Source organism: Anomaloglossus baeobatrachus, chromosome 4 (genome assembly GCF_048569485.1).
Source record: "Anomaloglossus baeobatrachus isolate aAnoBae1 chromosome 4, aAnoBae1.hap1, whole genome shotgun sequence".
In the NCBI taxonomy this organism is placed as follows: Eukaryota; Metazoa; Chordata; class Amphibia; order Anura; family Aromobatidae; genus Anomaloglossus; species Anomaloglossus baeobatrachus.
In genome coordinates, this window is record NC_134356.1 from 453,257,070 (window position 1) to 453,279,960 (window position 22,891).

The 22,891-nt window shown below is 45.7% G+C and overlaps 1 protein-coding gene across 3 annotated transcripts in view; it reads right to left on the reverse strand.

Annotated features, from left to right (window-relative positions):
- The window catches only part of LOC142303839 (zinc finger protein 609-like), a 163,112-nt gene that overhangs the window by 127,604 nt on the left and 12,617 nt on the right, over positions 1-22,891 (reverse strand). For all 3 annotated transcript variants that reach the window (XM_075345622.1, XM_075345620.1, XM_075345621.1), the window contains exon 2: positions 5,833-6,734. In XM_075345622.1, coding sequence (XP_075201737.1) covers positions 5,833-6,564 — 732 coding nt within the window. In that variant the 5' untranslated portion in view covers positions 6,565-6,734. The remainder of the gene's footprint in view (positions 1-5,832; positions 6,735-22,891) is intronic.

A 22,891-nucleotide genomic window follows, 5' to 3' on the forward strand; every position in this document is an offset into this window, starting at 1 on the left:
CACCTCCGGTTTTTGCTATGCGGCACAATCCGGCACTTTGCATGAAAATCGCAACCGGTTTTTTTTGCTGCCGGTTGCGATTTTCCTGCATAGACTTTAATTAGTGCCGCATTGTGCCGCATGGCCTTGCGTTCCGTCCGTTTTTTGCCGCATGCGGCAGATGTAGCCGATGCGGCGGCCGGATGGAACGTTGCCTGGCACGTTTTTCGTGCGGCAAAAAAAACCGCATCGCGCCGCATTCGGCCGATGCGGCACATTTTTCAATACATGCCTATGGCGGCCGGATGCGGCAATAACCGCATCCGGCCGCCGCATGCGGTTTTTGCCACTGCGCATGCTCAGTAGCATGCCGCAAGCGGCAAAAACCGGACTGGCCGCAAAGGAAAAACCTATGCAAAGGATGCGGTGTTTTCACCGCATCCGTTGCATAGCTTGCACAGCCGGATTGAGCCGCAGAGCTCAAGGCGGATGTGTGAAAGTAGCCTAAAGGGTGCTTAGCCTTGTATTTAGCCATAAAATAAATAAATAATTAAAAAAAAATGACGTGAGGTCCCCCCATTTTTTGTAGCCAGCTAGGGTAAAGCAGACGGCTGCAGCCTGCAGACCACCGCTGGCAGCTTCACCTTGGCTGATAATCCAAAACAGTGGGCACCCCACGCTGTTATTTTAAATTATATAAATAATTTAAAACAAAAAACGTGGGGTCCCCCCCATATTGGATCACCAGCCAAGGTAAAGCGGACAGCTGGGGTCTGATATTCTCAGACTAGGGAGGTCCACTGTTATTGGACACTCCCCAGCCTAAAAATAGCAGGCCGCAGCCGCCCCAGAAGTGGCGCATCCATTAGACGTGCCAATCCTGGCGCTTTGCCCCAGCTCATCCCGCGCCCTGGTGCGTTGGCAAACGGGGTAATATATGGGGTTGATGCCAGATGTGTAATGTCACCTGGCATCAAGCCCTGGGGTTGGTGAGGTCAGGCGTCTATCAGATACCCGACATCACCAACCCAGTCAGTAATAATTAAAAAATAGACAACAAAAAAAGTTTTATTTGAAAAAACACTCCCCAAAACATTCCCTCTTTAACCAATTTATTGAAAAGAGCACAATCAATTCCATGTCCGGCGTAATCCAATAAGGGGGGGGGGGGCACGGCGATCCATACCATAGTCGCTGTCCCAGTCAATGAAAAACAGAATGTTCCCCATTGGCTGGGAGAGCTGTGCAGTGACCTGAGCTAACATCAATAGGTCAGCTCAGGTCACTGCAGGGGATGACGAGCGCTGCCATCAGGAGCATAGTTGAGATCATTACCTTCTGTGATCATCTCCTGTACTGCTGACGTCAGCGCTGTCACTGACTTATCGCGAGAGCCCGTGACGTCACCGCTAGTGACAGTCTCGGGCCGCTCGAGAGTCGGCCCTAGACAGCAGTGACAGCGCTGACGTCAGGAGGCAGGAGATCGTCACAGCAGGTAATGATCTCACCTCCTGACAGCAGCGATCGTCATCCCCGCGGCTCCCAGCACTGCAGGATGTCCGTGTCTGCCTGCGCTGCAGCGTGACAGGCTGCTGACACTGCGGGCAGACACTGACACCCTGCAGTGCTGGGAGCCGCGAGGCCGGAGCAGGACACACACTGCACGGGCACCTGGAGGTCGCACGGAAGCGCTTCTGTGCGGCGTCCAGGGAGTGTGACGTGTGTTTCCTCTGCTCCTCTTCCTGGCATAATGACATCGCTTCCTGCAAAACCGCAGGCAGCGATGGGCATTCCCGCAGGTAAATCGCGGCTATTCCGGTGGTATACCGCACATCATTGCTACCTGCGGAATACCCCCGGAATACCGCAGGTACCTGCGGAAATTAATGGACATGCACATTTTCTCAAGAAAGTTTCTCGAGAAAATTTTCTCAAGAAATTTTCTTGAGAAAAATCCGCACAGTGCGCACAGCTATTTTTTTTTCTCATTGAATTTCATGGGAAATGTCTGCACAAAGATTGCAGACATTTCTCAAGAAATTTCCGGGGCAAATCCGCGGGTAAATCCGCGGGAAAAACGGTCTAGTGCGCACATAGCCTTAAAGGGAACCTGCCAGGTGCAATATGCACCCAGAACCTCGAGCAGTTCTGGGTGCATATCAGTGATTCCTGCCTAAAGCTGGTGTCACACACAGCGACAACGACAACGACGTCGCTGCTACGTCACCATTTTCTGTGACGTTGCAGCGACGTCCCGTCGCTGTCGCTGTGTGTGACATCCAGCAACGACCTGGCCCCTGCTGTGAGGTCGCCGGTCGTTGCTGAATGTCCAGCTTCATTTTTTGGTCGTCACTCTCCCGCTGTGACACACACATCGCTGTGTGTGACAGCGAGAGAGCGACGAAATGAAGGGAGCAGGAGCCGGCGTCTGGCAGCTGCGGTAAGCTGTAACCAGCGTAAACATCGGGTAACCAAGGGAAGACCTTTCCCTGGTTACCCGATGTTTACGCTGGTTACCAGCCTCCGCTCTTGCTGCCAGTGCCGGCTCCTGCACTGTGACATGTGGCTGCAGTACACATCAGGTAACTAACCCGATGTATACTGTAGCAAGGAGAGCAAGGAGCCAGCGCTAAGCAGTGCGCGCGGCTCCCTGCTCTCTGAACTGTGACATGTAGCTGCAGCACACATCGGGTTAATTAACCCGATGTGTACTGTAGGAGAGCAAGGAGCCAGCGCTAAGCGCGGTTCCCTGCTCTCTGAACATGTAGCACAGCGACGTTATGATCGCTGCTTCTGCTGTGTTTGACAGCTAAGCAGCGATCATAACAGCGACTTACAAGGTCGCTGTTACGTCACCGAAAATGGTGACGCAACAGCGACGTCGTTGTCGCTGTCGTTTAGTGTGAACCCAGCTTAACCGTTCCTGTATACACTAGCATAGATAAAGAGATCTTTACAAAGTGTTTCTAGAGATCTTTTATCGTATGCTAATGAGCACGGGGACTAGTCGCAAGGGTGTTTTTGTTCCCTTGGCTAGCCGACCCACATAGCATGGTAGCGCTCCCCTGTGGGTGTACTAATATGCTAATGAATACACAGCGACATACCTCACTGTTCATGGTGGCCGGTGGAGGATGGATGCGTTCTGCGCATGATCTGGATTACCCTAGGCTTCCGATCATGTGCACTAAACTGATTCCAGGTGTAAGCTTCCTGGCTTCAGTGAGGTACAGTGCACATGAGCGGAAGTGCTGAGGACGCATCCATCCTCCGCCGTCCGCCGTGAAGAGTGAGGTACGTGTGTGTCGCTGCGCATTCATTAGCTTGTTAGTACGCCCACAGGGGTATGCTACCATGCTATGTGGGCCGGCTAGCTAAGGGAACGAACACCCTCGGGCCTAGTCCCCGCACTCATTAGCATGAGATATAAGATCTTTAGAAATACTTTTTCTAAAGATCTCTTTATCTATGCTAGTGTATACAGAGACGGTTAGGCAGGGATTAGCAATATACACACAGGACTGCTCGTGGCTCTGGGTGCATATTGCACCTGACAGGTTCCCTTTAAATACTACATATTCCTAGTACTACAAAAGCTCATCCTCACTCCAAGCGTCACCATCCTCAGTGGCCTGGAAGCCAAGCACACATACAGGGAAATCATTTTGTTTTTCGTCGGGATGTCGAGGCCATCTCATCAAGGACATTCCTATGGAGAATCTTTACGGGGTTGTTCCCTTTCGATAAAGGTTTTCCTCTAGCTGCAGGTTCTAAAAAACAATTAAAAAAAAAAAAAAAAACACGCGCTGTACTAATTTTCTGCAGGTCCACCAGCGAGTTTCCACCGCTGCCCCCAGTGTCTGGTATTTGCAATGGCGCTACCATCACCTGACAACACTACAGCCAATCAGTGACCTCAGCGGCTCTGCCAATGTAGACAGAACGTGCAGCTCTGAGCTGTGTAGATCACTAATTAGCTGCAGCGGTGTAGACACAACATCGGTACTGCAGGCTATGCCAGACATCCAGAGCAGCGGAGACTAACAGGTGGGCCTGGGGAAGGGGAGTACATTGCAACATCATTGTAAATTAAAAAATGCAGCTGGGGTAGAAACTTGTAATAAAAATAAATAACTAAAATAAAGTACATTTAAATATTACAAATTTTACTAAATAACTTTACAGAGGGCTGCCCTCACCCGATGTCTGTCAGGGCTCTGCCCTCACCCGATGTCTGTCAGGACGCTGCCCTCACCCGATGTCTGTCAGGACGCTGCCCTCACCCGATGTCTGTCAGGACGCTGCCCTCACCCGATGTCTGTCAGGACGCTGCCCTCACCCGATGTCTGTCAGGACGCTGCCCTCACCCGATGTCTCTCCAGAAGACGTATTTACGCAGGACGTCCTAATATGTGGGATGGCTGAAAACTGCTGGGGGCTGACATATTTCAAATCCTGGGGCAATAACTAAATAAGGATTACCTTTTTGATAAATAAAACGTACCATATTTACCATATTATAAGACACACTCTCCCCCCCCCCCCCACCCCCCGATATGGCATACCGGGGTGGCGGCGGTGGAACGGGGTCACAGGAGACAGGGTCAGCGATACTGAGGGCTCAGAGGAGGGGGTGTCACTGCAATGGAGTGGCTCAGGAGGGTCACAGGATGGAGGGTCGGTGATACTGCAGGCTCCATTGATCTCTCGGCGGTCTCCATTGAACTGTCGGCGGCTGACGCGATGAACGTCAAGAAAACGGCTGCGGATGCCAATCTGCAAACGCACCATTTTCCTGAAGTCTATCGTGCCAACCGCCAGCAGTTCAATGGCGCTTGCCGCCGCAACACCCCAGAGCCTGCAGTATCAATGACCCACCATCCACTGATGCTTCTTCTGAGCCGTGACACCCTCTCCTCCGAGCCCGCAGCATTGCCATCCTTATCCCCTGTGACCCTCCTGACTCGCTCCACCACCGCCGCTCCCCCTGGTGAGTTAATATAAGATGCACTAGCATTATAAGACGGACCCTCATTTTAACATTAAAAATTATTTTTTCCTATTTTCCTCCTCTAAATTTGGGGTGCGTCTTAACCCAGTGCGTTTTATAAAACAAACAATATGCCATTTAGCAAAATTGGTCATATTTAAATGTACTTTACGTGTTATTTATTTTTATGACATTTCTTGGAGTACCCCTTTAATTGAAAGAGAGCAACCCATTTAACCGTTCAACTTAGGAATGTACATTCAAAGGGTTTTTCTCAAAATCAGTTGTTCCCTATCCATCGGGATCTTGCATACAGAGGTATAATACATACACAACTTCTGCGCCAATCATTGTCAAAGACACTGAGGGAAATGGAGTTTGTATACTTGCTTTATCCATCAGTCCCATAGACAATGAATGGAGCAGAACCCATTGAAGGTTGGGTTCTGCAGGGCCCAGCAGTCAGACTTCTCCCCAGGTATAAAATTTTGGTAAAACCCCTTGAACGCTCACAGTCTATACAGTGCCTGGTATTCGTTTCTCCTATAAAATAGTGATCAGGTAGATAGATATTACGTTAGCAAACCATCCAGGCAGTACTCGCACATCGTAACAATGTGAATGTGTTTGTTGACTGTGCATTTTTTAAATAAAAAAAAAAAATCTCTATAGTCTAAAATGTCAGCAATATTTGTGGGTTAACATGCAATTTTGCCACATGGAACATTATCCTACTATGTAGCTCCTTTTTTGCAGATCACATGATGAATGGCTACATGAGGACAAGTAGAGAGAAAGTCGTCTTTGTCGCATATGGTACAGAATTAAATGTCAGTAATAATATATTGCATCCTCACACTCACCATTTCAGCCTTGACCTTCTTCAGTCCTCGATTATCCAGTTCAGGATCATCATTTTCGGATTTTATAACATTCAATGCATTCCCACTGTCCGTTGCCATTCCCCCACCCATCTGTTCTACTGAAGTTCCCATAGTTTCCTGCACAGAGTTTCCACGGCCTCCAACTCCAGGGGGCGGCTGGAGAATGCCAATGGGCTCCTTGTCCACACTTGCCCCAGGTACCTCACTCTTGTCCTTCTTGGCCTTTCCGCTTTCTTTTTTAGAGCTAGATGAGCTGCGGGCTGCCTTACTGGATTTCTCTCCTCCCTTGGAAGGAGCTGCTGCCGAGGAGGGGACTCCAGAGTTTCCCCCGTTATCTGCAGAACGTCCTGACACTTCTTTTTTGTTTGCTTCTCCAGATGGGAAAAGTCCAGTGGAGGTCTGACTACTCCTGCCTCCATCCTTGCTACTTTTACTCCTCTTTGATTTGGATTTCGACTCTTTAGTTTGACCACTAGGTACAGGTGTCACAAACTTTATGTTATCGGGGAGCGTGGCCACAGCGTTGGGGGCTGGAAGGCCCACCTCTTTAGATCCTGACATCTCAAGTTTCTGCTGGTCCTTCTCTAGATCCGCATCCAAGTCAATAATCAGATTGCCCACTCCAATGTCCCATTCATCACCGCTATCGTAGGTCTCCACGGGATTTGTGTCCAGACCTTTCCCTCCTGGTGCGCCACTGCTCAAGGACATCTTAAGTGTCCGCACCCTCCTGAGGCCTTAGGTTTTTCCAGGTCGGGGATGCCGTGTCAGCCTCTCTACTCTCCAGCCTGGATCGGGTGTTTTAGCCAAATAAAGGAACAGATGTACAAAAGTTTGAGGTTATAGAATCACACTGGATCTTTGAAGAGACGGCATTCTAACTGCAAATCAAAGAAAAAAGTGTCACTAAGAGGCATTCATACCGCATACAATGCAGAAAATGTATTCATAAGGCACAATATAAAGACAATAAAGTTACATAATTGCACAAAGAACATTTGCTAAAACATAAGCTTTAACATAACTAACATGGATACATACACACAAAAAACCTGTTGGCTTTTTCTAGCTGTTGGGGAAGTTTCTTCTTTTGTTAAAGGGCCATTGTCATATTATAAAACAAGCTTATTGCTAGGATAGGCCATCACTCGGGGATCAGTGAGTCCGAACACAGCGTCCCCCAATGATCAGGAGAATGAAGGGTGAGGCTTATCCACTAAATAAAGAATGTAAAGTATGTCTTAATCTTTAGCCAGTAGTGTGGTGATTATTTAGTGTTTTTCTAGTGAACACACCAACCAAGCTTTAAAGCGGCGCTGTCACCAGATTTCACAATACAAAGTAGCATCATTATTAATTAGATCTGTTAGGCCCGGTGTACTTATTTTACAAATCCTTGTCAGAATAGCCATAAAATCATCTTTCAAAGTTCCAGTCAATCTCTAACCAATTAGCCCGACTGCCAGCTCCTCAGCGTCCCTCCTCCCTCCTGTGATCTCACACTGCTCAGTACAAGCTGCATCGGTCAGTCAGGGTGGGCGGGCAGAGACTGAATACACGTCAACTAAGGAGTCATTTGTTTATATAGCTGGACTCAAAATGCTAAGTTCAGCATTAGGATTAAAGAGCCATTTAGGCTAAGTTCACACAGGGCTCTTTTTGGTAAGTTTTTGCTGCGTTTTTTTAGCTGCAGATTTGCCTTGGATTTATGCAAATCCATGCTAATAAAAAAGCTGCTTTTTACAGTACCAGCAAAGTCTGAGATTTCTGACATCTCATTTACACACACACAAACACATTAGGTTTTTTTTCTGACTGTTTTGTCAAATACCTGTGTTTTTGGTCAGGTTTTTAAAGAATGAGCATGTCAATTCTTTGCTGCAGATTTGCGGCGTTTTTTCATTCATACAACCCATTTTGTAGAAAGAAAAGCAGCAAATCCGCACCAAATGTGCCGCAAAAACGCCACTAAAAAACGCATGAAAAACACAGATGACTCAAAGGAGATTTCCTGCCACAAGATCAGGTTTTGGTCAGGAAAAATAAACTTACCAAAAAAGCCCTGTGTGAACATAGCCTTCTTCTTAAATGGATTTTGACAGTAAATACAACAGTCTCATTAGGTCCAAGACATCTATTTAAAAATGTATACAGTTTGTACTGTACAATAATTCTAATTAAAACAGTCGCACTAGAGACCATCGATAGGGTTAGGGCTACAGCTAAACATTTGGTTACAATAAAACTCCTGGAATGGATGTAATTCTTTTCCTATTTGTGCAGTACATGGCCGCGGACACCATTCTGTTGACAGAGCGATGATGTGCAGCAATGCAAATGAGTACTTCCAGCTGCTGGCAGCACCAGGAACAGCTGGTCAGCGGGGTACCCTGTGCCGCCCCCCACCGATCAGACATTGATGACCTACCCTAAGGATAGGTCATCAATGTTAAAGCACCAGTCCAGTGGGGGCTTTCACCGCTGGAGTGGTGCTTCTACGAGAGTTCCCTGACCGTAATGCTATGCTCACCCTCCGATGTCTTTATCTTCTATCACCCCTGCTACTGTCGGGTTCCGGTGATTTGTGACCTGCCGACAGCTGCAGTGTTTCATGGAGCGCGCAGGAGGTCAGTACTCAATGTATCTCTAGGACAGCCTTATTTTGGCCTTGTTCTGCCTCTCATAGAGGTACATTGGGAGCACGAAACGTAACTTCTGACTTGTGGCTAGCCAGAAGTTACAGTCACAAGATGGAAGCGCAGGACCGGAGCTGCGCCAATAAAGGTTGAAAACACCATAGGGGAAGTATAACGCTGGGGCAAAGGACTTATATTTAAAGAGGTGGTTCACTACTCAACCTTAGTGGTCACATTGATGTAAAGGTCATTAAGAAGGCTTTTGTCAAATACCTTGTGTAGTGAATTCTGACACTGAGCGGCGCTATTGTGGTCCGCTCATCCCCATCATGTGACCTCCCGACCTCCATGACCTATTACATCCGGTGATGTCACATCAACTTCCAGTTGACCCGACATCACTGAGGCCGGCCCCAGTCTCCGTGAATCACTGGGCTGTGGGTGGAATTTCACCGCTTATCAGTCACAGCCCAGCATCGCTCCTAGTTGCAGCACTCTGCAGCAAAGGAGATGCTGGGCTGTGATGAGCAGTGAAACTCCGCCAACAGCACTCTCAGGGAGGTTGGGACCGGCCTCGGTGACGTTGGGTCAACTGGTAGTTGACGTGACCTCACCATATCCCAGAGGTCATGGAGCCCGTGAGGTCACATGATGGGGATGAGCGGACCACAATAGCGCCGCCCAGAGGCAGAATGTACTACACAAGGTATTTGAGAAAAACCATCTTTATGTGCTTTACAGCGATGTGGCCAGTAATACAGAGTAATGGAACACCTCTTTAAAGCACCTCTCCAGAGATGGGGGGGGAAGAAATCCTCCGCTGGAGTGGTGCTTTAAATCATCAAGATACACTCTGAGGCATTATTCATATGTTCATGAACCACGTACGTTTTCTAGCTAGGATTTTCACGAGAAGAACATGTGCCTTCTAGGCTATGTGCGCACGTTGCCGATTTGGTGCAGACATTTTCTGCATCAAATCTCCACCTTCGTGCAGAGAAATGCAACAAAAAAACACTTGCGTCTTTGTGCCAAGCGTTTTTCTTAATGAAGCTAGTGAGTGGAAGGGCTAAAAAAACACACCAACAACTGACATGATACAGATTATTTTCTGCACCAAATCTACAAAGGAAAAAATAAGCAAAGTGTGCATAACACTTTAGAAATCTCAAAGAAAAACATGCAGATTTGTGCCAAAATCTGCACCAAATGAGCATAAAACATGCACTGTGTGCACACAGCCTTAAAGTTTACAGGGGAATTTACATTTTTTTTATTAGCTGTGTGTTCACAAAAAAATAAATAAATAACAGATATGTCAGTTTTCCATCAGTCACGGTTGATAATGAACCATACTAGTCTATGGATCACAGACAGCACAAGATACCACCCATGTGCTGTATGTGATCATTGCAATCAATAAGAAAATTTGCATATTATTTATTTTCTCATAGGTGACGCGGATTAAACGGTCACGAAAATTGGATCAAAGCCAGTCATGAAACTAGGACAGTGGCTGAATGTGGCCTTACCGACATACACCATGAAGAGTGTAAAGTCTACAAAAAACATAGCTTATAAGTAAATCACATAAAATATACAACATATTAATAGTTAAAGGGAATCTGTCACCAGGTTTTTGCTACCTCATCTGAGAGCAGCACAATGTAGAGACAGAGACCCTGACACCAGCGATGTGTCACTTACTGAGCTGATTGTTGTCATTTTGATAAAATCAATGTTTTCTCTGCTGCAGATCTAGTAGAGCTCATGAACACATCTCCGAAATAAAAATGGAAAAAACGCAATAAAAAAGCCAAATGTAAAGAAAAGGGTATAGCTAAAACCTCGACCACCTCTTTTGTGCAAATCTTAAAGTCGGACATTGCCAAACAGTGCATACTATCTGAGCTGCCTCATGTAAATGGATTAGTTGGGGGTGGTATCTGAATCCAGTATTTTATAGATTTAGAAAAAAAAACACGATGTAAGAGCACAACGTAGAGCACAGGGTAAATGTGAAGTGATCCAAAATGTTCTGTACCCCAAAATGCAACCGATAAAAGCTTCTACTGAACCCACAAAAAAAAACAAAACCCCACTCAAGGTCTTCATCTGTTAGGAGAAATATAGGGGGCACCAACGTCACTGGTAGAAAAAAGGCTCTGGAAAAGCCCTATGGTTCCTCCATAAAAGAAATTTAGCTAAATCTGCACTCCCAAATGAAAATGTCCCCTCTCACCTGAGCCCCACAGTGTACCTAAAACACAGTTAGAATCCACACGTGTTGGCATTTCTAATGTGAGGAGAGGCCACTAAATTTGGGGTGAAGGTTTTAAGACGTTCAGGCTGGGTAAGATGGGCACTATAATTTACGGGCACTGCAATGGCAGATTTCCAATTCACTGCAACATCCATTGCTGCTTGTTTCTGGAAAACACCCATAGAGTCAAAATCATCACTACAACCGTAGATGAATTCCCATAAGGCCTAAGCCACACGGCGAGAAAATCGGTGCGAGTGGAGTGCGATAAAACATCGCATTCCCCTCGGACCAATTCTAGCCTGTGTGACAGCACACATGAGCGATTATTTTCTCAGCCCTAATCGGACCGAGAAAACAATCGCAGCATGCTGCGATTGTAATCCGAGACTCTTTCTCTCGCACCCATTCAAGTGAATGGGGCGAGAGAAAAATCGCACTGCACTCGCGGTACACCGGTGTACCGTGCGTGCAGAGCGAGAATGTCTATAGCCGGCTACACAGGCGAGAGGGAGAGAAATCCCTCCCTCCCCTCCTGAGAGCCGGCCCGCCCCCCGCAGCTGAGGTCTGCTCGCACGAACGGACCTCAGTTGCAAGGACACAAGCATGAGACTCGGCTCTGCTGTACTGCCAGCACGAGCCGAGTCTCATGCAAGGGGATCGCAGTAGTCCCCGTGTGGCCCCGGCCTTAGGGTGTAATTCAAAATTGGGCTCACTTGAGGGTGCTGACTGCTCCTCTGGCACTTGGGGGCTCTGCACATGGAGTCCGCAAACTATTCTTGGAAAGTCTGCACTCCAAAAGTCAAACAGTGCTTCAGAGTCTCGCCGTGTGGCCAAACGGTATTGTACTGTCACATATGGAGTATTGTCAAGTTCACGAGAATTCGTGTGACAATTATGAAGTCATTTTTATCTATTTTCCTTTGTGAAAATGTAAACCCTGGGGCTAAAACAACATTTTAGTGGTAAAAATGTAATTATTATTTGTTCACTGCACAAATGGTATAAACATTTTCTGAAACATACGTGGTGTTAATATGCTCACTGAAACAGTAGGATGAGTTAATTAAATGGTGCAGTTTGTAAAATGGGGTCACTTATGGGGGTTTCTGCTATACTGACACCTCAGGGGCTCTGCCAACGTGACATGGCACCTGCAAACCATAACAAATCTGCACTCCGATATGGCGCTCCTTCCCTTCTGAGCTGTGCACAGTGCCTGAAAAGTCGTTTTCGACCTCATGTAAGTTATCGCCGTAGTCCGGTGAAATTGTGTAACAAATGTTGAGGTCCATTTTCTCCTGTTACCCTTGTGAAAATGAAAAGTTTAGGGCTAAAGCTACATTTTTGGGGGAAAAAAAAAAAAAACATTTCATTTTTACGGCCCAATATTATAAAATTCTGTGTTTTGTGACGCACAATTGGTTCAATATGCTCCCCCGTAATAAATTACTTGAGAGGTGTAGTGTTCAAAAATTGTTTCACTTGTTGGGGGAGTTTCTGCTGTTTCGGAGCCTTAGCGGCTCTCCAAATGTAACATAACATCCACAATCTATTGCAGATAATTTTACACTCCAAAAATCAAAATAGCGCTCCTTCCCTTCCAAGTGTCGCAGTGTGCCCAAATGAGTTTCTGACCACATATGGGGTAGCTCTGTGCTCAGGAGACATTTCACAACAAAAGATGTGCTCCATTTTCTCTTGTGACCCTTATGAAAATGAAAAATTGGGGGCTTAACCAACATTTTCTTGGGGAAAAAATAATTTTAAAATTTTCACCACGGTCTGATTTTTTTAAAATTCTATGAAGCAGCTGCAGGTTCAAGATGCTCAACACATCTAAATAAATTCCTCAAGGGGTACAGATTCCAAATTGGGGTTACTTGTGGGGGGTTTCCACAACAGGGGATCCACAAATGTGACATGGCGTCCACTATCTATTCCAGCCAATTTTGTGCTCCAAAAGTCAAATGGTGCCCCTTTCCTTCCAAGTTATGCCGTTCCCAAACAATAGATTTCCACCACATATGAGGAATCAGCGAACGAAAGACAAATTTCATAAGAAATTTTGGGGTCAATTTTCTCCTGTTACCCTTATGAAAATTACAAATTTGGGGCTTAAGTAACAATTTTGTGGGGAAAAAATGTGATGTTATTTTGACGGTGCAATGTTACAAAGTTCTGTGAAGCACCTGGGCTTCAAGGTGCTCACCACATATCTAGATAAAATTCCTCAAGGCTACATGCGCACGCTGCTTTTTTTCCTGCTTTTTTGGCTGCAGTTTTGTTGTCAGAACTTTCTGACATTTGACTTCCCAGCAAAGTCTATGAGAAGTCAGATTTGTCATACGCACGTTGCAGTTTATTTGTCAGCGTTTTATTTGTCAAAGGTTTGTGACAAATAAAATGCAGCATGTTCATTCTTCCTGCGTTTTTGTCAACATTTGTCACAAAAACGCAGCAAAAACGCAGGGTGTGAAAAACGCACCGAAAAGGCACCAAAAACGCACCTAAAAGTACATGCGTTTTTTTGTGACATTTCCAGGCTCTCTCTGATAAGGTGCAGTTTTGGCTGCATTTTGGCTGCAGTTTGTGAACACAAAAAGATGCAGCGTGCACATGTAGCCTATAGGGTATAGTTTCCTAAAGGGAGGTCAGTTGTAGACACATCAAGGGCTCTCAACAAATTCTATGTTCCAAAAGTCAAATGGTGCTCCTTCCCTTCTGCACCATGCCGTGCACCCAAACAGTAGTTTTCCACCAAATATGGGGTATCCCTGTACTCAGGAGAAATTGTACAACTAATTGTATAGTCCATTTTCTCCTGTAACCTTTGCGAAAATGCAAAATTAAGGCCTAAAGCAATATTTTTGTGAGGTAAAGTGTTTATTTTTTCCTTCCACATTGTTTAAGTTCCTGTAAAACACCTAAAGTGTTAATAAACTTCTTAAAGGGAACCTGTCATCAGAAATTTAGCTATAAAGCTAAAAGTTCCCCCCTCTGCAGCTCCTGGGATGCATTCTAGGAAGCTTCCTATAGTTCTTGTGGCCCCTTTTATACCAAAATAAACACTTTGTAAACTGGTACCTTTTCTTATGCAAATTTCTTAAATCTTCCATGGGGGCGGGCTGCCTGGGGTCCATTGCTGTCCTCCTGCCGATTTACGCCGCCCCTGAACGCTGAATTTCAAAGCTCAGGACGCCGCCCCTGGGTGCCCGTGGTCCCGCGCATGCGCTGTTCCACTGTAGCGGTGCCGTGCACTGTGTGACCGCTGGTGACGCTTTGCGCGGGCACGAGGTTATGGGCGGCGCTGTGAGTGTCATCAGCAAGTGCCGCCCATAACCTCGTGACCGCACTTTCCCCTATTACTCCAGCGTTATGTGCAAGCGCTCGCTGGCCAGATGACCGGACGTCACCTCTTTCCCATCCTGCTCAGCAGGATGTGACGTCCGGTCATCTGGCCAGCGAGCGCTTGCGCATAACGCTGGAGTAATAGGGGAAAGTGCGGTCACGAGGTTATGGGCGGCACTTGCTGATGACACTCACAGCGCCGCCCATAACCTCGTGCCCGCGCAAAGCGTCACCAGCGGTCACACGTGCACACAGTGCACGGCACCGCTACAGTGGAACAGCGCATGCGCGGGACCACGGGCACCCAGGGGCGGCGTCCTGAGGTTTGAAATTCAGCGTTTGGGGGCGGCGTAAATCGGCAGGAGGACAGCAACGGACCCCAGGCAGCCTGCCCCCATGGAAGACTTACGAAATTTGCATAAGAAAAAGGTACAAGTTTACAAAGTGTTTATTTTGGTATAAAAGGGGCCACAAGAACTTTAGGAAGCTTCCTAGAATGCAGCCCAGGAGCTGCAGAGGGGGGAACTTTTAGCTTTATAGCTAAATTTCTGATGACAGGTTCACTTTAAGGCCCTGTGCGCACACTGAGTTTTTTGCCGCGGTTTTGGCTGCAGAAAAAATGCAGTTTTGTTCATACTCTTTCTGCAGTCCTTCTCCAGCAAAATCTCTGGGAAAACCAAAATGCTGGGAGCACACTGTTTTTTTCCCTATAGGTTTTGCTGAAGAATTTCTGCAGCAATAAAAGAAGTAGCATGTCACTTCTTTTCCGCAGGTGCCTGCGGTTTTTGACATAGATAATGTTAAAAACCTGTAGGGACTAACCCGCGGCAAAACTGTGGGTGCGTTATTACCGTGGTTTTTGCTACGGGTGCGGTATTCTGCCAGAGGGTGCGGATTTTTCTTAAGAAAAAGTTATTTCCCAGTGAGCACAGGGCCTTAACACCAGAACTACTGAGGTAGTCATTTTGACTACTTTGCACTATGTATTTCTATATAGGTGTCACGAGTCCAGTAGTTCTAGTGTTAATGTGGTTTTGAGCTGTTTATGGGGCTCAGATCGACAAACAAGTCACTTTTGGGTATTTTCTGTCACATAGGACTCTCAAAGTCACTTGAAATGTGATGTAGTCCCTAAAAAAAAATAAAAAAAAAAAAATCTTTTTAAATTTTGTTGGAATGAGGAGAAATTGCTGATGAACTTTTAAGCCTTCTAACAAAAAGAAAATTGTGTTTCAAACTGGTGCTGATGTAAAATAGACACGTGGCAAATGTTATTTATTAACTATTGTGTGGTATAACTATCCGGTTTAAGGGCAGAAAAATTCAATAGTTTGAAAACTGAAGTTAAAAAAAAAACAAAACCTAAATTTTCAGAAATAAACATATATAATATTGAGCAACATTTACCACTAAAGGGGGCTTTACACGCTACGACATCGCTAATGCGAACTCGTTGGGGTCACGGAATTGGTGACGCACATCCGGCCGCATTAGCGATGCCGTTGCGTGTGACACCGATGAGCGATTTTGCATCGTTGCAAAAACCGCTCATCGGTGACATGGGGGTCCATTCTCGATTATCGTTACTGCAGTAGTAACGAGGTTGTTCTTCGTTCCTGCGGCAGCACACATCGCTCCGTGTGACACAGCAGGAACGAGGAAGCTCTCCTTACCTGCCTCCCGGCCACAATGCAGAAGGAAGCAGGTGGGCAGCATGTTACGTCCCGCTCATCTCTGCCCCTCCGCTTCTATTGGGCGGCCGCTCAGTGACGTCGCTGTGATGCCGCACGGACCTCCCCCTTAGAAAGGAGGCGGTTCGCCAGTCACAGCGACGTCGCCGGGCAGGTATGTGTGACAGGCCTGGGCGATGTTGTGCGGCACGGGCAGCGATTTGCCCGTGTCGCGCAACAGATGGGGGCGGGTACCCACACTAGCGATATCGGGACCGATATCGCAGTGTGTAAAGCCCGCTTTAGGCTAGGTTCACATTTCCGTTGTTTTGCATCAGTCACATGCGTTGCTTGACGCATGTGACTGATGCGTTGTACAACGGATGACAAAGAACAGAAATCATTGTCGAACTCCGCTGTGTGCGGGGGGCGGAGCGCGAGGGGGGCCGTGGCGCTGAGGACGTCAGTGCCGCGGGGACTGCAGGGCTGTGGACAAGTCAGTGTGTGTGTGTGTGTGTGTGTGTGTGTATATATATATATGAGTGTGTGTGTACACATGCGGAGTGCGGGAGGGGGCGGAGCCGAGTGGTGAAGTATCGGCCTCCTTGCACATGTATCCAGGGTAAATATCCGGTAACTAAAAGCAAAGCACTTTTTGCTTGGTTAACCGATATTTATCTCGGATACCAGCGTACACCGCTTAGCGCTGGCTCCCTGCACACGTAACCAGTGTAAATATCGGGTAACTAACCAAAGCGCATTGCTTGGTTACCTGATGTGTATCCTGGTTACGGGTGCAGGGAGCCAGAGAGAGCATGCACAGCGAAATCCTACGGATTGCGCTGCTCAAAAAACGTTACAGGCTGCGTTGCTCCCGCCCGGTGGTCAGTTAAAAAACGACTGACCGCGACGCAGCGGATGCAACGCAGCATCATCAGTCGCAATCCGTCACTAATAGAAGTCTATGGGGAAAAACTGGATTCCTGCAAAATATTTTGCAGGATACCGTAATTCCTCAAGGCGACAGATTGTGACTGATGCAAAACAACAGAAGTGTGAACCTAGCCTAACATGAAGTACAGGAGTTCACGGAAATACAATCTCAGAATATCTGGGGTATGATTAAGCATTCCAGAGTTATTACATCAAAGTGACGGAGTCAGATTTGAAAAATGAGGCTCGGTCATTAACCCCTTCACGACCTTGGACGGATCTATCCGTCCAGGATCGTGTCCCGTTAAGCCCCGCCCCCTGCCGCGGGCAGGCGGCGTGGATCGGCACACATATCAGCTGTTTTCAACAGCTGACATGTGTGCCTGCTAGCCGCGGGTGGAATCGCTTCCACCCGCGGCCATTAACCCCTTAAATCTTGCTGCCAAAGTCTGGCAGCAAGATTTAAATGCGCGCGGCCATGTTTGTTACTCACCACCGCCCCCACCGGAAGTCACGTGTGTTATCACGTGACTATCGGTGGTTGCCATCGTAGCACAGGGTCATGTGATGACGCTTGCTGCTACGATGTTTCACTTTCATTTTCCCTCGGCCGAGAGCAGAGGGAAAACCAAAGTGACTGAATCTGCTGATTACAGCGGTATAGCTGTGATCAGCAGATAGCGATCAGCAATCGGATTGCTGATTGCTATAGCCCCCTAGGGGGACTAGTAAAATAAAAAAAAAAAAGTTTTAAAAACTAAAAAAAAAAAAAAAAAAAAAAAACCTAAAAGTTCAAATCACCCCCCTTTCCCCCCATTGAAAATTAAAGGGTTAAAAAATAAATAAATATACACATATTTGGCATCGCCGCGTTCAGAAATGCCCGATCTATCAAAATATAAAATCAATTAATCTGATTGGTAAACGGCGTAGTCACAAAAAAATTCCAAACGCCAAAATTACGTTTTTTGGTCGCCGCATGTTTTACGCAAAATGCAATAACAGGCGATCAAAACGTAGCATCTGCGCAAATATGGTACCATTATAAACGTCAGCTCGAGACGCAAAAAATAAGCCATCACTGAGCCATAGATCCTTAAAAATAAGAACGCTACGTGTTTCGGAAAATGGCGCAAAACGTGCGCCACTTTTATTGGACAAACTTGTGAATTTTTTTTGACCCCTTAGATACAAGTAAACCTATACATGTTTGGTGTCTACAAACTCGCACCGACCTGAGGCATCACATAGATACCTCAGTTTTACCATATAGTGAACACAGTGAATAAAATATCTCAAAAACTATTGTACGATCACACTTTTTTTGCAATTTTTCCGCACTTGGAATTTTTTTGCCGTTTTCCAGTACACTATATGGTAAAACTTATGGTTTCATTTAAAAGTACAACTCGTCCCGCAAAAAACAAGCCCTCATATGGCAAGATTGATGGAAAAATAAAAATGTTATGCCTCTCAGAAGAAGGGGAGCAAAAAACAAAAACGCAAAAACGGAAAGTGCCCGGGGGCTGAAGGGGTTAAAGGGAACCAATCACCAGGATTTTCGTATATAACCTAAAGCCAGTGCTATACTGGCACTATTAGGCTGAATCTCTACATACCTGTAGTATTCAGCTCGGATGTTTAGGTTTTGAAACCCAAGAAAGTAAAATGTATCATATCGTCAGCTTCTTGAGTGACAGCAGCTGAGGATCAGATAATATCTGGGGGAGGGTATTCAGAGTTATACAATCTATTCCCTTTTTCCCTTGCAGGTCATGTGCTGAGGTCATACCCATGTGACCAGAAGGGGCGGGGCCTTCTAATCACATGGACATGACCTTACACAAATGAATCGATCGTATATTAGTTATGTTAATTCTAACAAGGGGAGGGGATAACTATAAATAACCCCCCCCAGCTATTATCTGATGCTCAGCTGCTGTCACTCAAGACTCTGCCGATTTTATAAACTTTACTTTCTTGGGTTTCAATACCTAAAAATCCTAGCTGACCACTACAGGTATGTAGAGAATCAGCCTGATAGTGCCAGTATAGCACTGGCTTTAGGTTATATACAAAAATCCTGGTGATTGGTTCCCTTTAACATACAAAGTGGGTTGGTCCTTAAGGGGTTAAAGGAGTTTGAGACTCATAGAGGAATGTTTTAAGGCAATCATCATGCATCATGTGCCACATCAACTACCAGGGCCAGACTGACCATTGACCAAATCTGGCAAATGCCATATAGGCCCGGGCAGGCCATGAGATGCATTAATTGCGACACTTAACAGTATCGGTGTCCAAAGGCCCGGTACTGTTAAACGGAACCTGGCTGTCACCAGATTTGGCAACTTTAAGCTGCAACCAACACCACTGAGGTCTTATATACAGCATTAAAGAATGCTGTATATAAGAGCCCAGGCCCCTCTGTATAACATAAAAAACACTTTTATAATACTCCCCTAGGTGGGGCGGTCCGATGGGTGTCGCTCCTCTCTGGTCTAGCGCCTTCTCCCTGCTGCAATCTCCATCCTCCTTCTATCCAGCCCAGGCCAGCTTTGTGGTCCTGCTCAGGCTTCCTTGATCTGCCCTGCTGAGGGCAGCTCAGAGTACTGTAATTCGCAGACGCAAGGAAAGGTTAAAGCCCACCCGTGCATGCGCACTACAATACTTTGATCTGCCCTGAGTAGGGAAAAATCAAAGTGCGCCTGCTCAAGACCTCAATGCTGTCCAGTGTGGATGACGTAGGCCGCATCATGCACATGGGCCTCAGAAGAAGAACGATGGCAATCGCAGCAGAGAGGAGGCGCCGGACCGGAGAGCAGCGCCACCCACCAGACTGCTCCCCTAAGTGAGTATTATAACGGTGTTTTGGTTTTTTTACGTTAATTAACGCGGCCTCAACTGTTATATACAGTATTGCTGTCTATAAGAGTTCAGTGGTGGTGGCTGCAGCTTATGCCGGAGCCACACAGAGGACGTCAGGAGGAGTGATGACATCACTACATCTGCCACCCGCACTCAACACTAGGCAAGAAAAAGGAGACAGAGGCTGCGGTGGATGGGGAATTGGAGGTATTACTATGAATATAAGTAGTATATTAAATATATTACTATGTATATTATATAAAACATGATCATTTCATTACATTTGACTCTTTAATCTTAAAATGTGATAGTTGAGAAGCATTCCTTCTTAGCACCAGCACTCGAGATGTTAATTTCAGAGCCGCCTTTGTGCCAGATGGTTACTTGCTTGTGAAAGACAACACTGAGTCTTTGACCCAGTGGCCTGAATCATACTTCCGGAAGGGTGACGAGGAGGTCACGCCAATGAAAAGACAAGGCAGACGGAGCTTGGCCCTACTTGGGCAAATGTGACCTGAGCGGTTGTGTCTCTAATTTGGTAACACTCCCTGCGGTTACATGCTGGAAACAAGACAAGTACTTCAATGACTAGATCGGAGCTTTTGGAACTCCATTCTATGTCTGAACTGGGTGCAAAAACCTAAAAAACATCACTATGGGGAGATAAGGTATGCACACCAGTGACTATGTAAGGGGAATACATGGAATAGCAGAAACTGCTGTGTGAATACTGACATGAAAAATTCAATAGCTACATGTAAGAATGAAATGTGAAAAATGGAACCTGCATTACTGCCATGAATATATGAATAAAGAGAAATTTAGCTACTGAATTGATCAATGCAATAGAGCCCCAACACTACGCCAAAGTATTTCTCTACGTTGGGGTCCCTAGCTTGTGTGTGTCCTCTCATGCAGTTAAAAAACTTACCGTGTATGGGAAGCTGAGACCCAGGCTATATATACGATGTGGATTGGCAATAGGTGTGTGTGGGGAGGGTTCCCAAACGAAAAACAACTAACAAATAAGAAATAACGTTTGGAACTCCATTCTATGTCTGAATTCATGGCAGTAATGCAGGTTCCATTTTTCACATTTCATTCTTACATGTAGCTATTGAATTTTTCATGTCAGTATTCACACAGCAGTTTCTGCTATTTCATGTATTCCCCTTACATAGTCACTGGTGTGCATACCTTATCTCCCCATAGATCGGAGCTTTGTGACCTTGGGGAAAAGCCTTCTTGGTGTCTAAAGCAACAAAATATATCATTTTCCAAAGCGCTGTTTCTTTATCAGGCATAAAGATGCCAAAAATGCCCCAGACAAGGCTGATGAACACTGTTATTGCACATGCGCTCGCTCATTCAATAATTAATATCTTTCTTAGTTGTACTTAATTGTGATATTCAAAAACATTGTTCTAAACGCCGATGATACAACATAGGTAATGAACTTAGCGGGGGAAGCATACCATATGGGGCCCACGGAACAAGGGGACCCATTTCCACCTCCAAATCAAGTGGAAGTGTATGATACTGCCCTGCATAGGGCCCATGCACTGTTCTCGCACACGGCCCCCTTGTGTCTGTGCCCGCCCCGGCTTCAACAAAGCTAAACAAAGACAAGGACGACACCACTTAACTGCCAGCCATCGTTCTGCCACAGATGACAAGTGCCAAGGTTGTTCTCCAAACACTTATTCCATTCAACCCATGTTTATTGGCTACAGTAGAGATAAAAAATAATAATGAAGCCAAAAAACAGAGACCCAAGCATTTTCCGCTTTTAATTTTATATGGTTAAAGGTCTGCCCCCTCCCCCCGTTTTATGAAATTAAAGGGGTAAATGTGGGACGAGCCATTATTATATGGTTAGCTGGGTCCCGACTCATCATGCAAATGATGGGTGCTCTTCCTTGTCTACACTATTAGTGACTGTACTAGATACGGCGGCTCTGTCCTCAGTCAGCTGATCAGCAGAAGTCAGAACCCCACCCAAAAAAAACAACAAAACATACTCACTCACAACCCCCAGGGGCACTTTAAGAGTTAATAAGGGGGCTCTCCAGCATTGGACAACTCCTTTAAGCATAAAATGTACAGTATATGAAGGCTATCTATCGCAAAAAAATCAAATGTTATGTCATCAGAAAATGTAGGTAACAAGCAAAAATCCTTCTAAACACGTTAATCACAGAAGCTGCAGCAGTGAACAAGCCTATTATGGGACGTCCCGTAATCAATAAATGCTTACCACAGGAACAAACTGAGTGCTGACGCTGGAGTACAAGCTGATCGTGAGGTTATGTTTAAAAGAAATGTGTCAGCAGGTTTTTTCCCCGTAATCAGAGAGCAGTATAATGTAGAGATAGAGACCCAGATTCCAGCGATGTGTCACTTCACTGGGATAGATGCTGTAATTTTGAAACAATCAGTTTTATCATCCGGAGGTTATCATCAGAAGACTAGTAAACTTGCTTTCATGTAGTCCTTCAAATTCATGAACACTGTACAACCTTGGCCCTAACACTGATTGACAGCTTTTAACCTTTGCACAGAGTATACTGAAAGCTACCAATCAGTGGTGTGGGTGAGGCTATACAGATCTCTGCATTCAGAGAACAGCTTGATCTCCAGCAGAGGATAGCGATTTTATCAAAACTGCAGCCATCAGTCCAGTATGTAACTTATCACTGGAATCAAAGTCACAGCCCCTACAGCATGCTGCTCTCAGAAGGAGCAAAAAAAAAAAAAAAAATGGGTAACAGATTCCCAAAAAGGACTTGTTACGACAAAGTAAAGCCCTAGTTTCATATACATAAAATGTATCCATAGTACTCCATTCATTTTATATAGATACAATGTATCCATAGTACTCCATTCATTTTATATAGATACAATGTATCCATAGTACTCCATTCATTTTATATAGATACAATGTATCCATAGTACTCCATTCATTTTATATAGATACAATGTATCCATAGTGCTCCATTCGTTTTGTATAGATAAAATGTATCCATAGTACTCCATTTGTTTCCTACAGATAAAATGTATCCATAGTACTCCATGCAATGGAATAGAACCAAGAGAATGTCCTTTCGTTTTCTAAGGCTAAGTTCACATTTCCGTTGTTTTGCATCAGTCACATGCGTCACTTGACGCATGTGACTGATGCGTTGTACAACGGATGACAAAGAACAGAATTCTTACCCGATATTTATCTTGGTTACCAGCATACACCGCTTAGCGCTGGCTCCCTGCACCCGTAGCCAGTGTAAATATCGGGTAACTAACCAAAGCACATTGCTTGG